Here is a 27,720-nt window from a genome sequence, read left to right on the forward strand (position 1 = left end):
GCATTATATATGTGTGCATTTGGATTGTGTATGCATATATATATATATACCTTGTATATGAATATATATTTACCTTGTATATTAATACTACCTTCATTTGAAAAGGAAGGCAAATGTGATGGAGTACTTTTCCCATATAACCTGAGAACTCACAGTGGCCTGAGAGGGAAGAGAATCATGGTAAAAAGTCGAGATTCCCTTTTCTCATCTCTAGTCATCTTCTATGAGAGATGGACAAGACAATTTTCCCTGGGGTCATGGGAAGGATACGCTGCCAGATGCCTTTGTCTTTGGAAGCTGAAAAGCAGCACTGAGCCCTCTGAAGTCCCATTTTAGGGGCTGAACAGATGGAAGGGAAGGGGAAGGGGAAGGGGAAGGGGAAGGGCAAGGGCAAGGGGAAGGGCAAGGGGAAGGGCAAGGGGAAGGGCAAGGGCAAGGGAAGGGAAGGGAAGGGAAGGGAAGGGAAGGGAAGGGAAGGGAAGGGAAGGGAAGGGAAGGGAAGGGAAGGGAAGGGAAGGGAAGGGAAGGGAAGGGAAGGGAAGGGAAGGGAAGGGAAGGGAAGACTTGGGGAGGGGAAAGACTCAAACCCCACATTAATGCTACTCTGTGCAAGAAAAGTAAATTACAGAAAATTGGGAAACTTGCTTGTGATCACAACTGACGAAGGATCTACTTGGGGGGGGCCAGTAGCATGTTGGAGTTTCTCGTGCAGCACACGTTGAATTGTTTTTTTAATGGATTCAGGTGTCTGTGTAGAGGGGAATCGAAAAATCATCAGCATGTGGGCCACCACGCCAGGCTCCTGGGGACTATGCAATACACAAAATAAAGCAAAACAAAAACAAAAAAAGACAAAAATAAAAACCCCAAACAAAAAAAATCAGAAAGCAAATAAAAGGCAGCAATAGTACTAAAGGTGAACATTGATACTGTCCTTTACAATTATACTTTGGCATGTGTTATCTTATTTAGGCCTCACAGCAGTCCTATGAGATACTTAGTCTAAATATAATTTTCAGGCAAAGAAATTGAGACCTGAAATGACAGAGATCTAATCAAAGTGTTCTGGTTAGTAAGATTGGAAGTTAAGATTGAAACCCAAGTCTTCTGCTTTCTAACACTACACAAAGCTGTTGTTTTTGTCATTTTTTTTTCTGTCTTAATATCAATTTTAAACAGAAGAGCAGCAAGGGTGAGGCAATCAAGATTAATTAACTTCTCGGGGATACAGCTAGCAAGTATCTGAGGGTAGATTTGAACCCAGACCCTCTTGACTCCAGGTCTGGCTCTCTAGCCACTGTGCTATCTATCTGTATCTCACCACCTCCTCTTTTTGTTTCCTTATTCATTTGACTAATAAAATGACTGTTCAATTATTTTTGTGATCAATATAAGCCAATCTTTAGGATTACATGCTAATGACTATGTCAGCATCTATCTTTCTATAGGAAGGAAAATTCTGAATATGCACATACCTGAATTTGATGACCTGGGACTTGATGAATTGTTTCCTTAAAATGGAATCATAAAATGCACTTTTAACCTGTTTTGGAAACATCCAGAATGTTAATAAGAGACACTAACATACACACTGCATCACAGAGATCTCTTTGGCTCATTCTGAACAAGATTTGAACATTTCACCCTACTTTGAACTTGCCTCGGGAATAATTGGATATGGAATAATGTTAAAGCAAGGATTGCTTATCTTTGTGTTTCGTGTACTCCTCTGGCAGAAAGTGATGGCCCCTTCTCGGAACATTTCAAAATGTAGAGGATTACAAATGAAACCAATTACATTAAAAAATGTCTTGTTTGAAGTTCAACAAACCCCAGGTCCAGAGCCCTTGCTCTAAAACAAAGTAGAAAGAGGAAGAAAAGAACCCACAGCAGAAGAGCTGGAGAGAGACAAACCACATTCAGAGATGGTGGAAGCTTTGGCAGCCTCAGATAGTGGAAACATTGGCAGCCACAATTCCAGGTGCCTCTTCATAAGCAATGATTACAACTTTAGAAATTAATTGTTTCTTCATTTCTTAATTTGATTCAATTTCTTAAAATTTCTTAAATTGATTCAATGCAGAAAAATGACCCAGTCATTCAGTAACTTTCAACGCCTATGTCTGACTATCTCACTCTTCTTCCTGGACCCTCGGTGTCTAACTATTGAGAGAAGAGAGCCAACAAAGCGAATGCAAACTTTAGAAATTGAGACAAAGATGCATAGTTGTCCAAGACTAAGGAGATCTTCTGTCCTCACTGAAAGCCTTAAAGGTAAGTGGTGGTGGTGGTATTGTTGTTCAGTTGTTTAGTTGACTCTTCATGGCCCTATTTAGGGTTTTCTTGGCAAAGATATTGGAGTGATTTGCCATTTTCTTCTCCAGTTCACTTTATAGAAGAAGAACTGAGGCAGACAGAGTTAGGTGACTTGCCCAGGGTCACACAGCTAATAAGTGTCTGAGGTAAGATTTGAACTCAGATTGGTGTTCTGATTCCAGACTTTATCTACTGTGCCACCTAGCTGCTCACCTCTGAGATACTATGACTTTGTGGTTCCTTACAGAATAAAACAAAAAGTCCATATTCTGACATTTAAAAACCTTGAGAATAGATTTCTAATTTGCCTTTTCAAGCTTACCGTCCTTCATACACTCTCTATTCTGGTTTATCTGGAGCATTATTGTTGTTCTGACTTTATTCTTTGTTCTCCTACCATTATGCATTTCTTTACACCATCTCCCATAACTAGAAACCACATCTTATAGAAATGTGGAAAAAGATTAAAATCCTTCTTTTTTTTTCCCCAATGCTTAGCTGGAGTGTCACTATGAAGTCTTTTCTGATTCTCTTCCAGCTGAATGTAATCTCTCTTGGCTCTTAGAAAGCACCCTTGGGGGCATCTGGGTAGCACAGTGGATTGAGAGTCAGATTTAGAGACAGGAGGTCCTAGGTTCAAATCTGACCTTAGATACTTCCCAGTTGTGTGACCCTGGGCAAGTCACTTGACCCCCATTGCCTAGCCCTTACCACTCTTCTGCCTTGGAGCCAATACACAGTATTGACTCCAAGAAGGAAGGTAAGGGTTTTAAAAAAAGAAAAAAAAAGAAAGCACCCTTATCTTCATACCACGTTACTTTTAACTTGACCCAAAGAACACCTCTACCTCTAAGGTCCTACTTCCACCTCTTTCTCTAGGAAATGTAACCAACTCACCTTTGGAAAGGGCATGTTAATGGAATAGTCCACAGTTCCAATCACCATACTTGCGACTACCTGAACCATAAGTCCCCTCTCCAGTCTGTCTCCTTAGCTAGAATATAAGCTTCTAATAATATAAGCTTCTTGAAAGCAAGGACTGTCTTGCTTTTGTATTTCATCCCTAGGTTTAACTTAGGGCTTGATACATAAAAACTTCTTAATAAATGAGTATTCATCTTTGCATTCAATTCTCTTCAAGTTTTCCTAAATCATTTTGCCCATATTCCTTCTCTGCCCTGATCACATTCTACCTTATAGCTACTTAATTAGATACATTGTCTCTCTATTAAACTGTAATTAAATATTTAATTGATCAATTAATTGTATCCTATTAAGTTGAAGGCAGAAACTGTCGTTTTTCATCTCTGTATCCCCAGCACTTCACCTAGTTTTGTTTTGTAGAAAGTGGGTAAATTTTTAATTAATTAAATTGATGAATTCATATTTGCCTTGTTCTTAAATTCTAATTATGTCATGCTATTGATGGATAATTGAAACAATTTGCTTTTTGCTACTCTCTGCCTTTGCAAATTGATTTCAAGACTCCACACTTGTCAAACTTAATTGAATTTGAAAGTTCAGTTCTGCAATTATGAGAGAAAACAAAATAACACATAGTATACCCTCTGAGAGCCTGTGACCTTTTTGCTTTTCTCTTCTCCACATCATTTTAATAGATATTGGTGTTCCTATATCTGTTTAACCTTAAGTCAGTTTAGATCTGGATATCACAAACCATAACTTTTTCATGATTGACAAAAAACAAATCCTAAGAATTTATTTCTTTACTATTAAAGTTTAAAGAACACAACTCTCCATCTCTCAGGTCTGGGCATTTTCTTTGTCTGTCCTCCATATCTAATGTATTCTCCCTCCTCATTTCTGCCTTTGGGCTACCTTTCAATAAAAATAAACACTAAAATCCTATCTTCCACAGTAAGCCTTTCTCAACTCCTCTTATTTCTAGGACCTTCCCTCTCATAATTATTTCCTATTTTTCAGGTATATATACATATATATGTATAACAAATATGCACAAACAAGCTGTTAATATATATAATATGCAACTATATATGTATTTATAGCTTGTTCGTACATATTTCTTTGCTTGTTATCTTTACCACCACCACCATTAGACTGTGAATTCCTGGAGGATAAGGACTCTTTTGCCTCTTTGTTTTTTTTTTTAATCCTAGGTACTTAACACAGTGCCCAGCCCTTAGTAGGCATCTAACAAATGTTTATTGACTGAATGAGTGTGAGCTAGCAGGGACTCAGAATATACAGATTACTGGGAACAGAGGCGATTGATATTATTCTCTCCTTGTATCAGAGCAGAGATTTGAATCTAAGCACTCAAACTAGGTGACCAGGCTTGAAATTCTAGGTTTGGAAATTGAATATGGACAAAAAAGGCTACCTTTATCTCAGAGAAGCCACAGAAGATCACTTCTCAGCCTTTTGGCTAAGATCAAGTATGGAAGTCACAGATGTTTAGCCTCTGTAATAGTTCTTTTAATGTATGTGTTTTTTATTCTTTTTTTTTCTTATATAGTATGAGTATGGAACTATTTATAGTTAAGTAATACAAGTGTGATTGGGAATATCTGTATCATCTTCCAAACCAACCACTGGAAGGAACCAGATGGCAATCAACTATCACTGTGTTTTTCTTTATAAAAATGTTCATAGTTCCATCGGGAACTGTTTTAGGACCCAAGAACTTTTTTTTAAAAAATCTATTATGGGGGCATCTAGTTGGCTCAGTGGATTGAGAGCCAGGCCTAGAGACAGGAGGTCCTAGGTTCATTTAATACCATCTTTAAACCTTCTCTATCTCTCTTTCATCTCTCCGACCTGTGTGGTTTAAATGTGGATCTCTGGACTGGTAAAAGCCTTTGGAAGGGTCCTTTGATCAGAGCTTAGCTGTGGCTCATGGAAAATTAATAAAGACTCATTCCTGCCACCTCATATCTCTAATTTGACTCTGTCATCCCCCTCATGGTATCTAAAACTTCTATCCTGTCTCTATCTTCCTACCTTAAAGCTTCTCTCTCCCCTCTGAGGAAGCTTTATCCTTCATTTTACAGATAAGAAACTGAGGCCCAGAGATTTTAAGTGGCTGGTCCAGAGTTACAAAGATAGTAAAGATTAGAGTCAGAATTCAAATCTAGGTCTCCTGACTATAAATATATATATATATATATATATATATATATATATATATATAAATTTAAGGATATATATATCCTTAAATTTTTTTTATTTTTAATCGGTTGTTTGTCTGGACACTCCAAAACTCAAGAGTTCTGTCCCAACTTGGGAGAAACATTCAGAAATCCTGGAATAAAAAAATTAATGTCACTCTCCCAATCAAATTTTAACATCCCTAAGCTATGTAATCCACTTGGGCATTATCCCCCATCAGTGAGAGGGAAAGATGAGGAGGAGACAAGTTGAATGGCCAATCATTTCAACCTTGCCAGGGAGAGCTCAGTTCAGGTGGCTTTTCAATTTATCAGTATTGTGGAAATCTCTAACATGTTGAGTTCTCCAGGGAATGTTATTTTAAAAAACCATTGAGGAGTGCTTAAAATATTAGTATAAATCAAAGCAAATCAAAGAGACACAAAGGGAAAAAAGATCTCGACTTACGATTGATTCTATCCTCTGACTCATTTCTGTGAAGTTTGTTGTAGCTTCTTTATCAAACTCATGGTAGTATTTGTCACTAGTGAATGACAAGGTGCTATAATAATTGTAGGGCTTCAGGGTATCTGCAAGGGGAAAGGAGGTGATTGTGAGATGCAGTGATATTAAGACACGGGATATGCCGCTGGGTTTCTAAGGTTAGGCTATTAACACACTGATGTAACTGTGGACAAGTTACTCAATTCATGCCTGAAAGAGGCCACAACAAACAATCATGCTAACTGGAACCACAGACAACAATGGCTTCATGGCATCCCATAGGTGACACCTTTATGTTCCTTGGGTAGATTGCCTCAATATCCTAGTGATCCTGTTTCTTGTAATTTCCTCAAAGAATTTGCATACACCTTATTTTATCACTTCCCTTCCCTGTTTGCCTGTCAGTCTCATTAGATCTTAAATTTGGAGCTAGAAGGGACCTTAGATGTCACTGAGACCATTTGCTTCATTTTACAGTTGAGAAACCTGATATTCAGAGAGTTTAAATGACTTATATATAGTCACACAGCTGGTAAGTGCCCAAGGCAGCCTTCCAACTCTGGTCTTTGTGATCCCAATTCCAGCATTCTATCTGTTATGCCATATTTCCTTCTTTATAGGCAAAACATGGGGGGAAAAGGTCAGAGACTGTATCTGCTAAATCCAGACTGGATACTATGTGTTTTTATGGTGATGTTACAAGCCAATGCATTTTATAAGCCCTTCTCTCTATCCCCTTGTTAAAAAGAAAAAGGGGAAAGAGAAAAAATAAGTAGGAAGAGCCTGATAATGTCAAGAGCTTTACTCCTCCCTATCAGCCATATCAGGAACTTATTTCTTCAGTAACCATCCCAGCAGTATCTCTGCCATAGGTGTTTTAAACATAGAATAATACAACTGCACTTTGGACAATTATGCCAGAATTCTCCATCCTGACTTAGCAAGAATAAGAAACCAAAGTCTAAAAGAAAACCAAGTTTAAAAAATATTTCTGAGCATCCCAAATAGGCACCACAAAATCTATACACTATAATTCATGCACTTTCTAGTCAGGCCCTCACTTCACGTGTTCATATCCATAGAACCCTTTTCAGGGTTTCTCATGCACTTTTGGTGACCACATCTCACCCAACTCTCAGTTGTGGCTCCTAGAAGCTATGGCCTATTCAGTGGCCACATGTCAGTAAAACTGTCTCAGGAGACTGGCCAAACCAGGCTGAAAGTAACTGACAAGCCTCAAACCCATTGGTCAGTAAAAAGGGGATATCTACTTCAACTTTGTGATTCAGACTTCCTAGAGCTGAATGGGTAGATAAGAGCAATTTGTTCTAGAGCATTTAGTGTCTCTCCAAATAATTATAATCATCTCAACAGGGGATCATAAATCATGTTTTATATATTTTAAGACAGAAAAACATAATATATTTTAGAAAGATTTCTATACAAAATATTATTATAGTTAAAGTTATCTCCTGAAAGGAATGAACATTAATTTACCTGGAAAGCTCAGTTATTTAGAATGATCATTCTTCCCAAATTATTGGCAGTATAGTTTTTATTCTGTCCAAATCAGTGTTGTCACCTTCGAAAAACTCAGGGTATACTTATTCTAAAGAAGTTATTGCTGGTCAAAACTTAGAATTTCCCTTGTATAACTAGCTGTCTTCAAATCCTGAGTGATATTGTTTTTAATATCTTGAATAAAAGAAATCTTTCCCTTGAGGACAGATCTAAGATGGACTAGGTCTGTGATTTCATTTATATATAATATAATGTAATATAATATGATATGATATAACATAACAATATAACATAATATAACAAACATAATATAACAACAATGACATAAAATAATATAACAATATAGAATATGATAGAATAGAATACACATGTGTATATAAATATTTCAATATACATATCTTGAAAAGAGAACTTCCTCTACCATAGCAAATCAGCAACTACTTCACAAATTAGTCTTAAAGAATTGTCTGAAGCACAAGAAGTTGTTACTTAGCCAGGATCACACAGTCAGTATGTGTCAGAGGTAGGACTTGAGGGAAATCTATCTGGTTTAGATGCCAATTCTACCCACTATGCAACATTGCCTCTTCTAATGCCTTAGCTGCTTAAATCAGAAAGTTGTATTCCTATTCAAAGTCAAATGCACAGTTGTAGAATTCCTTCATATCAATCAACTGATAAATAAACATTTATTAAGTGCTTACTATTTTCAAATGAAGTGCTGGTGATACAAAAAAGGCACTTCCTGCCCTCAAGGAGCTTACAATATAATGGAAGGGACAATCTGCAAATAAATATAAAAGAAGCAAGCAATTGGGATAAATAGGTTATGTTTATATAGGAAAGCACTAGAATTAAGAGGTGTGGAAAATGCTTCCTGTAGAAGATGGGATTTTAGTTGAGACTTAAGGAAGTAAGGGAGGTAAGTAGTCAGAGAAAAGGAGTGAGAGCATTCCAGGCATTTAGGACATCCATATCTTGTTTATCCAAACAGAAAAAGTGTAGTAGAATGGGAAATTGTGGCTGTTTATTTAGACTATCTCATTACCAAACCAACTAGGATTCCTAGCTGTGCATACCAAAATAAACAATACTTTTTACTAGAAAAAGCAATGACATTGGCTAACATGACAGCAATGGAAAGTAATGAATGCTGGAGGGGATGTGGCAAAGTTGGGTCATTAATTCATTGCTGGTGGAGTTGTGAATTGATCCAACCATTCTGGAAGGCAATTTGGAACTATGTCCAAAGGGTGATAAAAGACTGTCTGCCCTTTGACACAGCCATAGCACTGCTGGGTTTGTACCCCAAAGAGATAATAAGGAAAAAGACTTGTACAAAAATATTCATAGCTGTGCTCTTTGTGGTGGCAAATCATTGGAGAATGAGGGGATGCCCTTCAATTGGGGAATGGCTGAACAAATTGTGGTATATGTTAGTGATGGAATACTATCATGCTCAAAGGAATAATAAACTGGAGGAATTCCATGGGGACTGGAACAACCTCCAGGAATTGATGCAGAGCGAAAGGAGCAGAACCAGGAGAACATTGTACACAGAGAGGACACATGTAATACCCAGTGGAATTGCACATCAGCTGCAGGAAAGGTGGGGGGAAGGGGATGGAGGGAAATAATATGATTCTTGTAACCTAGGAATAATGTTCTAAATTGACTAAATAAATTAATTTTAAAAAAAATAGAAAAAGGAACGACAAACAAAGCAGCATTTTAGATGAGGACACAGATTTCTGAATCTTCCATCTAAGAAAAATTGTGAGTTACATTTATAACTTTTTTAAGGTCTAAAGTTTTCTTCCTGAACCCTGACAATGTAAATTTATAATTATGTAAAAATAAATGGTCATTTTTCCAACAGGGCATGTATGAATAATTAGGCAATATATGAATGAATAGAGAGTGCATATATGAATAATTGAACCATTTTATGGGATTTATTTATTTGTATTTCTCAAGACCAAGCTATAAAAGTTAATTTACTCATTTTAAAAGAACAAATAAGCCTAAAGGGAAAATCAAATTTTGCTTCTAAGTAATAATTTCCATTCCTATATACGGCATCATGGTTTTAAAACTTTAACCCTTGTTCTTGAATATGTCTATCTTCTAAGAAATTGGGGGGCAGGGGGTTCCCTTCAGTGTTGGTGAAAATTTTTACTCTTTTCTCTATGTTTTTCTTAATTTTATTTAAGTTGTTCATTCCCCCTTCTTGGTGCTAAAAGAAAAGTGAATCTATTGACATTCCAAATGTGTAACTCATAGAAAGAAAATTAAAGACTAGATCCAGAGATCTCTCTACCTCACCCTGGGAGGGGAATAGGGAAATCTGTGAGCAGGAAAATGGGCCCAGTCAGGGTCACCTGCTCCTGACTCCCAGTACTTCCCAATTAAAAGACTTAAAGTATTAACAGAAGTGGATTTGCTAATTGTTAAATCATCAAGTGGGCAGCAACATTTCTTCACAAGCACTGGAAAGCATGTAATTTCTAAAATCCTCTACTTAGTCATTTTTCTAAATAATGCATTTCATTACCCCATGAATCATCATCCATTGTTCTCCAGCACAAGATAACCCTCATACTTCCTTTTAAACAACACCAAACAGACACACCTCATTTCTATGAAACATACTTATAGGTCTTCTTTCCCCATTTCCTTTGGCTCAGCCACTCAAATGAAAGAACTGGAGAATGGCAGGAACTGTTTGAGTGTATTGACCACTCTGTTGACGATGTTCGTATTGCTACAAGACATTTGACTCATGGAGGTGGCAGAAACAACCACACCATGAAATGAGCCAGAAAAGGAAAGACAAAGCATCATATCACATGCCTGCTTGCCTCTCATCCACCTCTACTACTAGCTACCTCACCCTCCATGCCCCATTAGTCCAAAACAGACAGGGCAGTCCCTGCCATCCAGATCACAGCAGGTTGCTTTGGTCCTGGTTGTTTAGAGGGAAGCCGATTCTCGTTCAGTCAAAGAGAGATTAGGTATGACTGTTCCTGAAGGGAATTTTGTTTCTGGGTTTGTGCCCTTGTTTACTAAGTGTCAGCTGCTAAAGGGCTGAGCCTGAGTCTGCACTGTGTTTATTTGCCTCCTGAAACACAGAAAAGAGATAACGAGTATGATACAGTCATTAAAATCATAACAACCATTGTTTGCTCAGGTGTCCCATAGTAGGATGTTGTTCACCTTTGTGGAGGGAAATATGTCAAAGGAAGTTCCCTGCTCCTCCTAAATGAGCTGAGAAGTAAAACACTCCTTATAGTTGGAGACCCAAAGAATGGATTAGTTATTTATTGGGTTTTTATTGGGTTGGATGGCTTTGGGTCAGACTTAGAATTTTTTGGATTCATTGGTTGGAAAAATGGTCTGTGGAGTTTAATTTGAAAGTGATGAATGATAGATCATAACTACTGAAATGTTGATATCAATATCACAGGTGCCACACATGACTCTAGAGCTGGAGAAGATCTCAGACGCTATCTAGTCCAGTATATTGAGAAGTGTAGTTCATTTGGAAGCCAAACATCAATAAAAACATATTTTGAAAAATAAAAAGGACTTGAGCTTTTTTCAGCCTAGGTCTCAAGGATTAAAAGGCCAAATCAGGGAATTTCCAGGTCATTATTTGGGTATAGCCAACGACAACAATAATAGTAATAGCTATTTATATTTATGTATATATTATATATGTATATATTTACATACATTTATATGTAGGAGTACTTAGCATGTGTTAGGCACTGTGCTAAGCACTTTTCATCTCATTTGATCCTCACGACAACCCCAGGAGGTAGAAGTTGCTATTATCCCCATTTTACAAATGAGGAAACTGAGGCAAATTGAAGTATAAGTGACTTGCCTGAGGTCATAACTAGTAAGCTTCTGAGGTTGGATTTGAACTCAAGTCTTCCTGATTCTAGACATGTAAGTGGCACAAAGGGATAGAGCACCATAGCTGGAGTCAGGAAGACTTAATTCCAAATCTGGCTTCAAATACTAGCTCTCTGACACTAAGCAAGTTATTTAACCCTGTTTGCCTCAGTTTCCTCATCTGTAAAATGAACCAGAGAAGGATATGACATCCAGGATCTTTGTCAAAAAAACAAACAAACAAAAAACCAAATAGAATCACAAAGAATGGGTCACAACTGAAATCAATAATTTCCTGATTCCAGGAGAGTTGCTCTGTTCTACTTAGCTGCCACTAATAAATTATTAAGTAATAATGAAATAACAAAACCCTGGGTTCACTTGGGATTTTGCTCAATGTACCCAGAAAATAATTACTCCACCTCTTTGCAGAGATTAGGGATGGAGCTATACTCATTCAGAAGCCAGTTGTACGACCTGAAGCAAATCACTGTTTGAGGAATGTTTGAGTACCTTTTTTAGCTAAGAATAACAGGTTTCTTTTGGTGGCAGGAAATCAGCTTCTCCATAGAAGTCACTGTAATAAGACTAGTATCTATCAGTGTTTCCCCACAATATGGTGGCTGGCCCTGGCCTCCAAATCTTCTCCACAGCCTGAGTTCTGCCCATCCTTACTTCCTGAAGCAAGAATTCATTTTCCTTAAAAAGAGACAAGTCTGTGCCTTAGAACTATTTGGCCTCTGATGCCCTGATTGCAGCTTCATGGCCATCAAAGGCATAAAAAGTCTTACCCAGTTGGGGAAGGAGGTCCTCTAAATTGGCCCATTTCTGAAGCCCACAAAAGTCACTCTATCCTGCTGAGTGGACGAATTTCTTTATGGAGACAAGGGGACCATATACAGAGAAGCTAATGGCTACTCTCCTTGCTGTGTTAGAATGAAGTAAGCCTCCCTTTGTTTAACTGCTTAATGACTTGTGAGTGACTTGTTCTATCCCAATATCAAATCTAAACTAAGAGAATGCTAGCATTAGTAGGCTTGTTTCTGACACCAACAAAAGGAACCCATTAAAATCTAACCAATTTTGATTATATACTAAAAGGGTGAAAGAAGAAAAATCTAGCCCCAGATTATGCTACCAAACCTCTTGCTTCTTTCATTAACTGCAATAAAGTAGAGCCTTGTTTTCCTCATGTATGAAATAAAGTGAGGGAGATGGGAGGTTCATGAGATGAGATTTAAGGTCCTCTCCAGTCCAAACATTCTCTATATATCTATGAAATTTCATGTAATCCTTTGAATAATTTAAATATCTGAAGGACCACTCAAGACAATCTTAACATCATAGGAGCCCTTGATTCTTTTTTGTGACATATCTGACCACAGTATAGTCCTGTGTTGGTGAACCTATTGCACAGGTGCCAGAGGAGGCTGCTCTCCTCCCCATCTTCACACAAAACTGAGGACATTTCTCCCATCACCCACCTCTCTGCCCAGCAGCCCACTAGGAGCCCTTCCTCCTTCCCCTCTCTGGGGTAAGGAGGCAGCTCACATGTGGGGTGAGGGTTATAGTTTAGGAACTTGTCTCTAAAAGATTCACCATCACTGCTATAGTCAGTCTCTTCAGGAATGCCCTTCATAATACATCTCATCCTCTTTAATCTCCTATAGTGATATATGGGACAAGATAAAGTTTATAATGAAAGGTGATGGAAAAATCATTTAATAATAGGCAGATTTTTTTTTCACTAAAAAAAAAAAATAGAATAGATCCCACCCCCAGAACTTTCCTCAGTGCCTGGAGTTTTCTCCCAGAACATTGCTCTTCCATACTGGTTGCCTTCTCTCCTTGATGAATTCCTCCAATAGTATTTAAGAGATGGTCCCAGGTTGTGGCCATCCTTCATTTTTCCCTCTTGGCTTAACCCTACTTCTGACTCATCAGACATTCAATACTTACAGGTACTTCTTCCTCTCTTTAATTCTTTAATGCCAGAATTTAAAATATATTAGGGGATTTTTGTCTATTTTTTTGTGGCTGCTTTTTCTAATCTTTTAGAAGATTCAGGGTATTAAACCTCAGATTCTGTTACATCACAGTCTTTTTGATTTGGACTTTACTTTTTTGTCAGGGATTTTGGAAGCTGTCCAGCCCTGTGATTTCACTGGTATTGGGAACTCTTTGGCAGGGAACTCACTTTATGAAGACAGATCATTAACTGTTCAACAACTTATAAAGTTATATGTGGCAGTCACTGAAATGTTATGTGGCTCAGGTAGGATCCCAAAACCAGCCTATCAGAGGTGAACCTGAACCCAGATCTTCCTTACTCTTAGGCCAGGTCCACCATGCCACATTGACTCTCAAGTCTTAACTGATGTCTCAATAACAAAAACTGGAAGACCTGAGCTACAGTGGTCTTTAGTAGCTTTCCAGAGAGGAAGCACTGGTCTATAAACAAAGAATGAAGTGCTGAAAATTCAAGGAAGGTTTATTCATAATTGAATTATGGAGCTAACAGAGCAGATTTAAAACAAATAAAAATGTGAAACTTTTCTGGATAACTTGGGGAAGAAAACTCACAATTGATACTTACTATATCTCACATAATGAACGATGAGTCCAATGCACACTGCCAGAACAATCAGGGATATAAAGGTGATTAAGCCAATAACCCATGGCTCTAAACAGCTTCTTTTTCTAACAGGCACAACAGGTCTGAGAAAGAGAGGGAAATGCATCAGGTCACAATGTGTGATAAAACCTCAGCCTATCAGGCATTTCAATAGAATAAAATGCTTCTCTGTAAAAGATTTATTCATTCAACAAATGTGTATTCATGGAATAACAAAATCTCAGAGCTGAAAGAGACTTTAGAGACCATTTAGTCTTGTAATTCAGTCATTTTGACTGTATTTGACTCTTCATAATCTCATTTGGAGTTTTCTTGGAAAAGATACTAGTGTGGTTTGCCATTTCCTTCTCCAGTTCATTTTATAGACAAGGGAACTGAGGCAAAAAAGGTTAAGTGACTTGCCTAAGGTCACACAGGTGGTAAGTGTCTCCGACCAGATTTCAACTCGGGTCCTCCCAACTCCTGGCCAGATGCTCTATCCACTGTATCTATCACCTAGGAGCCCCCAGATCTAGTTTAACTCATCCCTAAATATGAATCTACTCTTTAGCATATCTAAAAAGAGGTTTACAGGCTTTTCTTACAAGTTTCTACTTCCCAAGGCATCGCATTCCCCTTCCAGAGAGCTCTGGTTGTTAGGAAGGATTTCCTGACTTCAAATCTAAATTTGCAGCTTTACACCTTCCTCAAATTGCTCTTATTCCTGTGGCTTGGGGCCAGTCTAAATAAGCCTATTTTTCCCTTCTCTGTTCCAGTCCTGCAAATACTTTAAAATAGCTATCAAGTCCCTTCTTCAACAAGCAAACTATCCTCAATTGCTAATCCTTATATTTGCATAGCCTCAAAGCCCTTCTCCATCCTGACTACTCTCCTCTGGATCCTTTCCCATTTATTGATGTCCTCTTTAAAATATGGTGCATGACTGGAAAAAAAAAAACCCTGTTGTCACTTGATGAAGTCCAAGAAGGGTGAGACTCCCTATCATCACTCTGGTCCCAGACCCCACACTCTCTTAACATGCCCTAAGATCACTTGGCTTTCTGCCATATCACACTAAATAGTCTACTAATATCCCAAGATCATTTTCAAATGACTTGCTGTCTAGCTACATCCCTCCCATCTAGCATTTGTGCAATTGGAATTCTAAACCCTAGTGCCTTCCTTCTGCCGATTATCTCCAATTTATTCAGCATATATCTTGTTTATATGCAGATGTTTTCATTTTTGTCTCTTCCATTAGACTGTGAACTCAACGGTAGGGACTGTGTTTTGCTTTTCTTTGGCTCCCTAGTGCTTACCACAGTGCCTGACATATAGTAGGTCCTAAATAAATGTTAGTTGTCTGACTGATTAGCTGATTTGTCCCTGTTTAAATTTCATCCTTTTAGATTTAGATCAAGGTTTTAGTGTTTTTTCATCCTCTGTCAGTCACTCACTGTTTAATCACGTTTATCAACTTGTGGTTATTTTTGTTTCCATGACTCATTTATGTGCCTTATTAATCAATCAATGAGCATGTATTAAGTAAGTACTTACTAATAACATGAGGCATCATTCTAAATGTGGAACAGTCAGAGGAAAAAAGTGAACGGAAAAATTTTATGTCCTTTTATTTTTCTCAGATGTTGTTTTGTTTGGATGCACAATGATTCTTCCTGGAAATTTCAGTTAATATTAACTTCACCTGACCAAAACTAGTCTCAAAAATACTTAAGGGTCTTAAACATTCCTTAAATAAGAAGCCAAAGGAAGAATCTTTGCTATCCCTGATGCCTTGGTGATTTATAAATCTCCCTCCTTGATCAGTCTATTTGTAAAACCTCTAAGTGCGGTTTAATCTGTTACCTGACTTAGTTTATCTATAGAGTTTATCTGACCAAGAATTTTGATTTCTTTAAGGATGTATGAGATTATGACTCAGATTAACTAACTGTTTAATTGAAGGAAATATAGGATTAGAGATCTATCTCCTCTTGAATGACCTAAGAGGAATGCACAAGATGGCAATATGTAAAATGAATTATTTCTCTCTCACGGGCATAATTTTGCCTCTAAGAAACCTTATTAGAGTTCTCATGATGGCTCAAATTTGTTTGTTTTTTTTCTTCTCAAGGCTGGAACCTGTATTTGAGCATAATAATGGAACCTAGGTTTTTGCCTCCATAATTTCTGTTATAATAAATATATATTTGACAGGAGTTACCCACCACATGAATTCAAGAGATATTTCTCCCATAATACCTGCCCTCAAAGAGTTTATGATCTAACATCTGATACCTGTTAGTTTATAAGATTCTTAAAGGCAGAAAACCTGGCCCTGCTCACCTTTATGTCTATGCTTGGCCATTAAATGTTTGTTGAATGAATGAAAATATGAATTTGAAATTCAACAAATCAGACAGCACAGTTTTTGTTTTTGTTTTTCTATTTGAGCAATTCCCTTCCGATGACTTCTAAAATCAAAACAGCAAATATGGACATCAGCAATCAGAGCAGGTTTTATGGCTATTGTTTTCATCCTAGCAGTATAATGAATGGATTGTAGTTCTTAGAACCAGGAACAGCTGAGTTCAAATCTGGTTACTGATACTTTTAATTTCTCTCTGGGTCTTTTCCTCTAGGGTCCAATAAAGCACCCAGGAATCTTATACAAAGTTTGCTGGTCTTTCCCAACACTCTCAAAGAGCATAATAAGTGAAAAAAGATGGAGATTTGAAATCAGAGGTTCCAGGTTCAAATCTCATCACTTACCAATTAAACTGAATCAATTTAACTAAATTTAACTATTGCAAATCATTCTTTCTCTCTTTGGACCTCAGTTTCCTTCTCTATAAAATGAAGAATAGACTAGATATTTCTAGATCTCCCATCTTTAGTCTACCATTTTCCCCAAGTCAAGCTCCACTAGCTGGAGCAAAGGAAGAAGTGATTCAGAGTACATCAGCTCCATAACTTGCACAGGTGTTGAATAAGTTCTGTTGTGTTATGCTTTGAATTACAAAAGGTGCTTTTCTTAGTGAGACTCTTCCTGGTCAAAGAGAACCATGTAAGTGCAATTCAAGGACTGACTGAGCAGGTAGGAGGGCAGATTGCTGACCTGAATTAGTTAAAGTGGAGGCAGGAAATGATGACATCCATTTGGGTACGTGAGAGATGGGCTTCACCATTTCCCCATTCAGCCTGTGCTATAATCAGTGGAGTAGGGTGGGAAGCTCCAAGCTCTCTTTGTTTTCCTGGACTCAGCCTTGTGCCTCTCCCTTTGGACCAGAGCCAAGGAAACTGACTCTTATTCTCTACTATATTGAAGTTTCTCTCTCTATCTGTCTGTGACTCTCTACTGTCCTCCCTCTCTTCCCCTCCCTGACAATAAATAATTAGGGGAGCCTAGGCCCCTGAATAGATCAAGAAAATAACTAGAAGACATTTTGGGGAGAAACTGGGTAGCTCAGTGGGTAAAGAGCCAGGCCTGGAGAATGGAGGTCCTGGGTTCAAAGCTGGCCTCAGACAATTTCTGGCTGTGTGATCCTAGGCAAGTCACTTGACCCCTATTGCCTAGACCTTATACTCTTCTGACTTGGAACCAATACACAGTATTGATTCTAAGGTAAAAGGTAAGGGTACCGCTTTACAAGATAATCTGATTTTGTTGGGAATCATTTTGTTTCCTCTTTCTTATTTCTCTAAGAGAGGTAGAATTATATTGTGCCCTGGAGGTAAGAAGAGTTGGAATCCACAGAACAGAATCAAGGAAGAAAAGGGATTGTTCCCACTTCTAATCCTTGATTCTAATTCATTTATCCTCTGATCTTGAAGCCATCACTTAAGCATTATCTCCCCATTCTCCCCACTGGAGTCTTCTCCAATATGATGAGACCTCCTTAGCCAGCAAAGCGATATAGTAAATAAGTTACTGGACTTGGGAATTAAAAAGACCTAGCTTCAAAGCTTCCTTCAGCCACTTACTTGGCTGAGTGTATCCTTGGGCAAGACACAACTCCTGCCTTTCAAAGAGAAAACAGCAGCTCCCTACAGCATGGGCAAGCTACCCCTTTGCAGTGCTACCAACTCGCTAATGGTTTTTGTTGAGGACACAGACTCTCTTTGCCTTTCTTTGTGGCACTTAAAAAGTAAACGTTGGATGACTGACTGGCTGACTGTACCAAACAGGGATGAGTTCGGAATCCTCCTAACCAGACAGGATATGGGGAGGAGAATTGCAATAACACAGGAGCGCTTTGAGGTCCTGGGGGGGGGGGGGGTGGCCGAGAGGGGAATGAATCACCTGTGAGTAGCCTGTGTGATGATTATCATCATGGCTATTTTTATTCTCCTTGTTTTGAATGATAATGGTCATGACAATGGCTCTCTGAGCTCTGTTGTTTTTAACCTCAGTTCTGTGCTTCACAACGTGCTTGGCTTTCCTTCTCAGACTGATCCACCCAAGCCCTTAATTGCTTCCAGATATTATTGTCTTCCCGAACTCTTTACCTCAATTTTGAGTGGTTTCCAATGACTTCTAGACCTCCTAGGCCTGCCTCATGTCACCTCTAACAAACAGCCCCAGGCCAAGGCAGAGATTGCCTCATTTTTATATTTGTATCCCCAGCGCCTGGCACAAAGCCCAGAGGCAGTGTTCTCTTCTGTAAAATGGGCAGCTATGGTGTAATAGAGAGAACTTGGAATTGGGAAGACCAGAGTTCAGATCTGACCTCCGACACTCACTGGCTGTGTGATCAGTCACTTAATCTCTACTTACCTCAGTTTCCTCAACTGTAAAATGAGGATAATTATAGCAGGTTGTGGTGAAGATCAATGAGATAACAAATTATAAAGGGCCTATGACCTACTAGGCATTTTTTTCTTTCCTTCTTTCAAAATAGGGATAATAATTCTTGTAGTCCTTATTTCACAATGTTGTTGTAGAGCTCAAATGAATTCATTGATGGAAAGTTCTTTACAAATGCAATATTCACTATATAAATGTAAATTATTATCCTTATTGGTATGTCCAACCTCATCACACATCCTGTAACACTGTAAGTACTTTGTGCCTGGCACAGTGCTACATGCTGGGAATACCAAGAAAGAAGGGGAAGACAACATGCAAGCAGCTATGCATATCCAGGACATCCACAAAAGGTGATCTCTGAGGGGAGGCTTTGTGAGTGAGGGGAACAAGGAAGGCCTCCTGTAGATGAGTCTGAACTGTCTTTTTTTTTAACCCTTCCTCACTGTCTTGGGAACAAACTCTTCTATCTTAGCAACAAACAAAGGGCTAGCAAACGGGCTTAAGTAACCTGCCCAGGATCAGTCACACAACTGGGAAGCGTCTGAGGCCATTTTTGAACCCAGATCCTCCCAACCCTGCATCTGATGCTCTATCCACTGAGCCACCTACAGGATCTGAGTTTGAACTAAATCTTGAGGAAGGAAGTTGGAGACTGAGTAGGAGGCAAGAGCATAACCAGTGCAAATGCTGAGTCAGGAGACAGAGTGTGCTGGGTGAGAACATGCAAGTAGGTCAGTGTAGCTGGATCAGATGGAGACTGGTGAAGGGGATCAAGGGTAAAAGACCAGAAAGGGAAGAAGGGGACAAGCTGTGAAGAGTTTCAGATGCTAAACAGAAGACTCAGTAGATGGAATATGTCCAAGAGTCCAAAAGACCTGGGCAAGTCACGTAGCTTCTCATCATTACCCCCCAGGAAACTTTTTGTGTGTCACAAACAGACCCCTTTAGCAGTCTGATGAAATCTTTAGCTCTCTTCTCAGACTAATGTTTTTAATTGCATAAAATGCATGGACCTACAAAGGAAACCAATTATATTTAAATATAGTTACTGAGATTCATTTTTAAAAATAATAGATACATCTAGATAGATAAAATATATCTAGATAGTTCTAGAAAGCAGAATATTTCTAAATAGCTCCAAATAGATAAATATACTTTGATAGCTCTAAATAGATTAATATATCTAGATCAATAAATATTTCTAAATATCTCTAGATAAATAGATCTAGATAGATAAATCTAGATAAATTGATAGATAGATAGATAGATAGATAGATAGATAGATAGATAGATAGATAGATAGATGGATACAGATAGACAAACACACAGACAGAGAGACAGACAGACAGATAGGAGAGAGAGAGGGGTAGGTAGGTAGGTAGGTAGGTAGGTAGGTAGGTAGGTAGGTAGAAAGATAGACAGACAAACACACAGATAGAGAAAGACATGAGAGGAGAGAGAGAGAGAGAGAGAGAGAGAGAGAGAGAGAGAGAGAGAGAGGCAAGTAGATAGGTAGAAAGATAGATAGATAGACCTATACATATACAGACAGAGACACAGATAGATAAATAAACAGACATGGATAGACAGATAGATACATAAATAGATAGACAGACACAGATACAAATAGATAGACAGATAGGTAGATAGATGGATATAGATAGACAAACACAGATAGAGAGACAGACAGATAGGAAAGAGAGAGGGGTAGATAGAAAGATAGGCAAACACACAAATAGAGAAAGACAGGAAGAGAGAGAGAGAGCTAAGTAGAGAGGTAGAAAGATAGATATATAGACCTATACATAGACAGACAGAGAGACAGATAAATAAACAGACATGGATAGACAGACAGATACATAGACAGACAAACAGACACAGATATAGATAGATAGATAGATAGATAGATAGATAGATAGATAGATAGATAGACCATAGACAGACAGAGAGACAGATAAATAAACAGACATGGCTAGACAGACAGACAGACACAGATATAGATAGATAGATAGATAGATAGATAGATAGATAGATAGATAGATAGATAGATAGATAGATCCCCTTTGTCTTCATGTCACAACCAACTTAGTCCAGGCTTTCATCACCTTTCTTATGAATGCTGCAATAACCTCCTCAGTAGTCTCTTTATATTTAGTTTCTACTTTCTCCAATCCGTCTTCCACATAGCTATTAGATTGATAACCCTAACTCACAGGTGTAAGCGTGGCACTCCTCTACTCAAAAAAAAAAAAAAAACCTTCAAGAAAGCTCTGTGGCTTTCAAGATAAAATAGAAGCTCCTATTTGGCTTTTATGTCCATCACAGTCCATATTCAACCTACCTTTCCAGGCCAGTTACATACTATTTCCATAGATGCATTCTATGTTCCATCTAAACAGAACTCTTTATTTTTTTTCCAGAACATGCTATTCCACCTCCCACTTGCACATCTTTTTGACCCTCTGCCCCCTGTATTTAGAATGCTTTCGCTTCTCATTTCTGCCTATTAGAATGTTTAGTTCCCTTCAAAACCTAGCTCCAAATGCCACTTCCTTCAACAACTGATTGCCTCAGTTGTATAGTGCCCTGCATCTCTGGTGTATTTATTTTGGGCATATACTGTATTTATTTAATCTGTGTTCATGTTGATCTTCCCCAATAGAATCTAAACTTCTCAAGGGCAGGGTTATCCCACCATTGTATTTAATTCTCCAATATCTAGCAAATAGTATTTAATAAATGCTTATTGGTTTATTGATATCATTAAACACAATCTCTTGCCACATGGTTTTTGATATAACTAAGAAAAAGGGAAAAAAAAGGTAGAAGAGAGTTCATACTTTACAGAGTAATCAAGCTTTGTTGTTGTTGGTCAGGAGTTCAGTCATGTCTGACTCTGTGACCTCATTTGGGGTTTTCTTGGTAAAGATATGGAGAGGTTTACCGTTCCCTTCTCTAACTCATTTTACAGATGACTAAATTGAGACAAACAGAGCTAGGTGGCTTTAGTCAAATTAACTTAATGTGTCTGAGCCTCAGTCTCTTCATCTATAAGAAGGGAAACAATAATTGAACTACTTATGTCATAAAGTGACTTCTAAGAAAGCATTTTATAAACTTCAAAGGATGATATAAATGTAACTTATTTCATTCAATCATTATTAAAGGTCATTGAGCTGGATGATTTCTAAGGTCCTATTATTTAATTAATCATCTTAATATTATTCAATGACAGTATTATTGATCACTTTTGTTATTGTTACTAAGCACCCTGTAAAAGATGGCATAAAATATAATTAAGGGAGAATATTTCAGAACTGCTTCAGGATACTTGCAATAATGCATTTTGGGAGGGACAGGGAGAAGGAGAGGGAGGGAAGGGGACAAAAGTTCAGATAAATAGAGATTTTTAAAGATATCTAAATAAAAGCCTTGAGACTCAGTGTGACTCAACCAGGGCTATTCAGGGAATTGAATAGCTGAATGCATTCAACGCTTCTAAAGGTCTTTTGTAAAATCTGTTCCTAGGTTTTTTATGGCTTTTTTTTTAAACACTAAACAATTATTTATCCATATTCAGCACATTCAAGAGAAGTAGTTTACTAGGCACAGCTTTGTTGTTGCATGTCTTCAAAGGTAATCCCAGCAGGTATTATACCTGCAGCTCTCTTTCTAGGAGCAAACTATGTCAATGTCTGGCCTGGAAAACATAATGTTTAATAGATAGCAAATAAGAATCTCTCAAAGGCTCCAAGCAGTACTTCTTTCCTGCCCACAGACCTTGCAAGTCTATGGTACAGATCAGGATTTCTTAAGCTTTTCGGTGGCCAGAACTCTTTTGGCATGAACACTGATGAAGACTTTTTCAGACTTAAATTTTTAAATGAATAAAATAAAATACATAGAACGACATTAGAAATTCATATTATTAGATTTCACACTATCAGGGACCCAAGTCATCTATCCCAGTGAGAAACTAAGCCCACAGAAGTAAGGCAACTAGCACAAGATCACCTAGGTAGTAAATTACAAATCAGGATTTGAACTCATGTCCTCTGACTCCAAATCTAGCACTTTCTCTTTTTTTTTTTTAATTTTTATTTGGTCATTTCCAAACATTATTCATTGGAAACAAAGATCATTTTCTTTTCTTCCCTCCCCTCCCTCCCACCACCTCTCCCATAGCCCACATGCAATTCCACTGAGTAGCACATGTGTTCTTGATTCAAACCCATTTCCATGTTGTTGGTATTTGCATTAGGGTGCTCATTTAGAGTCTCTCCTCAGTCATGTCCCCTCCACCCCTGTAGTCAAGCAGTTGCTTTTCATCGGTATTTTTACTACCACAGTTTATCTTCCGCTTATGGATAGTGTTTTTTAGATCCCTGCAGATTGTTCAGGGACATTGCATTGACACTAATGGAGAAGTCCATTCCATTCTATTATACCACCGTGTATCAGTCTCTGTGTACAATGTTCTCTGGTTCTGCTCCTCTCACTCTGCATCACTTCCTGGAGGTTGTTCCAGTCTCCATGGAATTCCTCCACTTTATTATTCCTTTGAGCACAATAGTATTCCATCACCAACATATACCACAATTTGTTCAGCCATTCCCCAATTGATGGGCATCCCCTCGTTTTCCAATTTTTGGCCACCACAAAGTTCGAAGCTATGAATATTCTTGTACAAGTCTTTTTCCTTATTATCTCTTTGGGGTACAGACCCAGTAGTGTCTAGCACTCTTTCTATTGTGCCATGAAGTGACTGAATACATTACTCAAATCCTTATACAGAGTTAAAACATGAAAAATCTCTGAAAAGGTAACATTAAATATTTTCTTTATTCTTGATTAGAGCAACAGTCATTGTTCAATAAGAAGTCAACCAGTTAGACATAATTTTGATTATTAAATGTATTCTATGCATCAACACCATTATTCTTTCATAGCAAACTACTAAAGGGCAGGAATTATGTTTGAATAAAATATTAAAAGAGAAAATTTATGCTAAAATGAACTACTAATGGATAAGATTTATGTCTGAATAGTCTTTTATGCTTAAATCTGGTCAGATCACTCCTCTGCTCAAGGATCTTTAGGGCTTTCCATTGCCTACAGACTAAGGGTCCATTTCTCTAATTTGGCATTCAAGGACCTCCCTAACCTGACATTACCTTGACTTTGTGGCCCTATCTTACATAAGCTCCCCTAAATGAACTCTTGGCTCCAACTAAACTCCACCATGCAGAGCATGGCCAATGACTGGCCAGGTCCCTTTATTTGGAATTTCCTGCCTCCTCCTCTTCACCTACTGAATGTCCCTTCAGTCTTTAAAACTCAGAACAAATGCCTTTTCATCAGTAGCATCCTCAATGCCTCATCGATACCATCTCCTCTCACTTCATAGACATTTTCCCCTGGATATCTCACACGTCTTTCCGTTTACAGTTCTATTTGTTTCTTGAACAATATTTTCAAACAAACATCAATTAAAAACCTTTTATAGGCTAAATGCTTTCACCTGGGGGTACAAAGACAAAAAAAAAAGCAGTCCCTGTCTTTAAGAAGCTTTCCTTTTATTAAAGGATATACTGTATACAAATGTAGAGCTATTCTCCACAAGGGAGCTGATAGGAAGTGTAGTTTTTCATGATTGGAAGGAGAGAATAAAAGATCCTGAGAGGCAGAAGCTTGCAGGATGGGGAAAGCTTAGGAACTCTGCTACCCCAGGGGTGGATACATAGGAGATGATTAGCCAGCAGACTGCACCCCAACCTGAATATAGTCACCAACCGGTTGGCCTATCCATTTAAGGAGCTGACCTCCCCAGACAGAATGTGCTGCCACTCTAGCACCTGGAGAATCCATCCCTTTTCCAATCCTTCCCTCTCTTCTGCCTCACTGCTGCTGCCTGGTAAATTATCTCAGGAATTTCATGCTTTCTCTAAATCATGTTTATTTGCTGTCCATATTTTTGTAATGTGTTTTGCTACAGATAAAGAGAGCTATTTTTGTTGCATTTTGAGCATATGTTTTGTTTTTTTTTTATGAATGAGTGGGCCTCACTATGAGGAAGAACAAAGGGAAATCGTTGGACCAGTAGATCTATGTTTATGTTACAGCTGTAAGGATGAGTGCCTGGGTGGATTTTTTTGGAACCCTGACATGAAAATTAGGAAAGGTCTGTGGCAGTTGGAGAGAGCAAAGGATTCTGGGAGGAACCTGAGCTGGAAGAGTTCTAAGCAGCTGCTGGGGGCTTTTGCTTTGGGAGCTGAACTCGAGCCGAGGAGACCTGTTTTCTAAAGCTGTGAGGGTTTCTCTGAAAGCCACCTGAGAGGATCCCAACTCTACACTCAAACCTTCCAGAGATCTTTCTTCAGGCAGTCATACCCAACCACCTATAGACTGCCTAGAAGATATCTCAGACCCCATAGGGGGCTGCTGGACTCACAGAAAGGCGATCCCAGCTCCTTTGGCCTTTGTGCCTTCCTGCATTCATTCCTTTATAGTCTCTTAGGCCTGAAAGATATTGGAGTTAACAGAGGGATGATTTTATTGGGAAGGGACGGCAAAATTTGTGTCAAAGGGAATTTCTCCCCATACAGATCACAGACCACGTAGGAACACCAGGGTAGCCTACATTCCTCCTTCCTTCACCCATCTTACCCAAGACCTGTTATTAAACCCTTTCATAAAGCAATCAGATTCTTGTCCAGCCTCTCAAATATTGTTTGGAAGGGTACCCCGTGTGGAAAGAGAGAGAAAGTCATTTGTGCCATCACCCTCTGAGCTAAGGCCCCTGCTGGGGAGTGCCTCAGGATCCTCTTCTGAGGGAGAAACAGGAACGCTTCCCTGGGGTGAGGAAGCCCCTGGTCCATCCCCCTTCAGCCATTACCTCAGGGGGTCTAGTGCTGCATTATAGCAATCTTCCTGGGAAGGAAGGGAGGAACAGAGGCTACCTCCATTCAGCCTTAGTTCTCCCTTTCATAGATTGAACCGGCTTCATTTATTCATTCATCTCCACTGATCCACCATCATAATTAATTGGAAAAACCCTTTAGTTACAGTCAAGTGACGTTCCATTTTTACACAGCACTTTGTCTGTCTGTCTCTATTTGTTTCTATCTGTCTCTCTCTCTCTCTCTGACTCTGTCTCCCTCTCTCTGCCACTGTCTCTCTGTCTGTCTGCCCCCTTTCTTTCTGTCTGTCTCTCTGCCTATTTCTCTCTCTCTCTCTCTCTGTCTCTGACTCTGTCTCTGTCTCTCTCTCTCTCTCTGACTGTCTCCCTCTCTCTGCCACTGTCTCTCTGTCTGTCTGCCCCCTTTCTTTCTGTCTGTCTCTCTGCCTATTTCTCTCTGTCTCTCTCTGTCTCTCTCTCTCTCTGTCTCTGTCTCTGGGTGTGTGTGTATTTGTCTCTGTCTCTATGTTTCTATCTCTCTCTCTCTCTCTCTCTCTCTCTCTCTCTCTCTCTCTGGGTGTGTGTGTATTTGTCTCTGTCTCTATGTTTCTATCTCTCTCTCTGTCTCCCCCCTCAGTCTCTCTCTGTATCTCTCCCTCTCTGTCTCTCTGTCTCCCCCCCCCTCTCTCTCTTTGCGTCTGTCTGTCTTTCTCTCTCTGCCTCTCTGCCTCTGTGCCTCTCTGTCTCTTTGTCCCTCTCTCATATATCAGACCAAAAACAAACTACATGTAAAGTAATTGGAGGAGGTACTATCCCTTGGGTAGATCAGAATAAGTTTCTAGTAGGAGATAGAACTTGTGCTTTGCTTTGAACCAAAGATTCTAACAGTCTGAGATAAAAAAAGGAAATGCATTCTATGCATGTTAGAGGCAACATTAAGTAAAGACCCAGAGAGATAAGATGGAATGCCCTTTGGCCATGGGGACCTGCTGCTGAGACTGCCTCAAACAGTCAATAAATGAAGAAGAACTAGATGAAGGAGCCAGCAAAAGCAGATAGGAGGCAGATTGTGAAGGACTTTAAAAACCAAACAGAAGAGTTTAAATTTTGTGATAAGTAGAGAGAATCCCTGAAGTTTCTTAAACTGGAAGTGACATTCAGAATTGTGCTTTAGGAATATCAAATTGGCAGCCTTATATATAACCAACTAACATTGTAATTAATTAGAAAATAATCTTCAAGAAGACAAAAACCTTCATTCTCCAAATATTGTACTTTTTTCAGCACATAACAAAAAACTGCATATTGAATTTAATATTTGTTGAATGAATATTCATTGAATAGTCTTTGCACAGGCATTCACCAAACATTTTTATTAACAGAGGGAATTTATTGCTCAGAGGGAATTTTTTTATGTTTGCTTTTAATGATTTCCTAGAATGGAGAGTTTAGTACAGTTTCATGTACGAGATGAGAAAAATGAGGCCTTGTCACTTGCTTAAGGTTATAGGGGTAATAAAAAGCAGAACTAGGATTAAAACCCAGGTTTTTTGATAGCTAATCCAGTGTCCTATCTATTACACTATACTGAGTCCTATCTGATGGATCTATGTTTCCATAAAACTCTCGATAAAAGGAAATCTGTCAGTATTATATATTGTTAGACCATTCTCCCATTGTTGGGTATTATCCTCCATAATCCCTCAGCACCTTTATTTAGCCATCTAAAACCTATAGATAATAGTTTCTTATTCCACCTACTTTTTTTCTTTAGAATATTTTTCCATGGTTACATGATCCGTGATCCTGGACTCCCTCCCCCACTCTTTCCTCCCCTCTCCTGAAGCAGACAAGCAGTTCCACTGGGTTATACATGTATCATTGTTCAAAACCCATTTCCTGTTATTCATATTTGCAGTAGAGCAATCATTTAACATCAAAACCCTAATCATATCCCTATCTCACTACATGGTGGATCATATGTTTTTCTAATGTATTTCTGCTCCCACAGTTCTTTCTCTGGATGTA

The 27,720-nt window shown here is 38.6% G+C and overlaps 1 protein-coding gene across 2 annotated transcripts in view; it reads right to left on the reverse strand.

The window, feature by feature from the left end:
• The window catches only part of LOC100618091 (transmembrane serine protease 11E), a 136,856-nt gene that overhangs the window by 13,594 nt on the left and 95,542 nt on the right, over positions 1-27,720 (reverse strand). For both annotated transcript variants that reach the window (XM_056802693.1, XM_007496371.3), the window contains exons 2-5: positions 13,967-14,088; positions 5,914-6,035; positions 1,476-1,543; positions 646-809 (exon numbers count right to left, since the gene is read on the reverse strand). In XM_056802693.1, coding sequence (XP_056658671.1) covers positions 646-809; positions 1,476-1,543; positions 5,914-5,937 — 256 coding nt within the window. In that variant the 5' untranslated portion in view covers positions 5,938-6,035; positions 13,967-14,088. The remainder of the gene's footprint in view (positions 1-645; positions 810-1,475; positions 1,544-5,913; positions 6,036-13,966; positions 14,089-27,720) is intronic.

The sequence above is a fragment of the Monodelphis domestica genome, chromosome 6 (genome assembly GCF_027887165.1).
Source record: "Monodelphis domestica isolate mMonDom1 chromosome 6, mMonDom1.pri, whole genome shotgun sequence".
Classification (NCBI taxonomy): Eukaryota; Metazoa; Chordata; class Mammalia; order Didelphimorphia; family Didelphidae; genus Monodelphis; species Monodelphis domestica.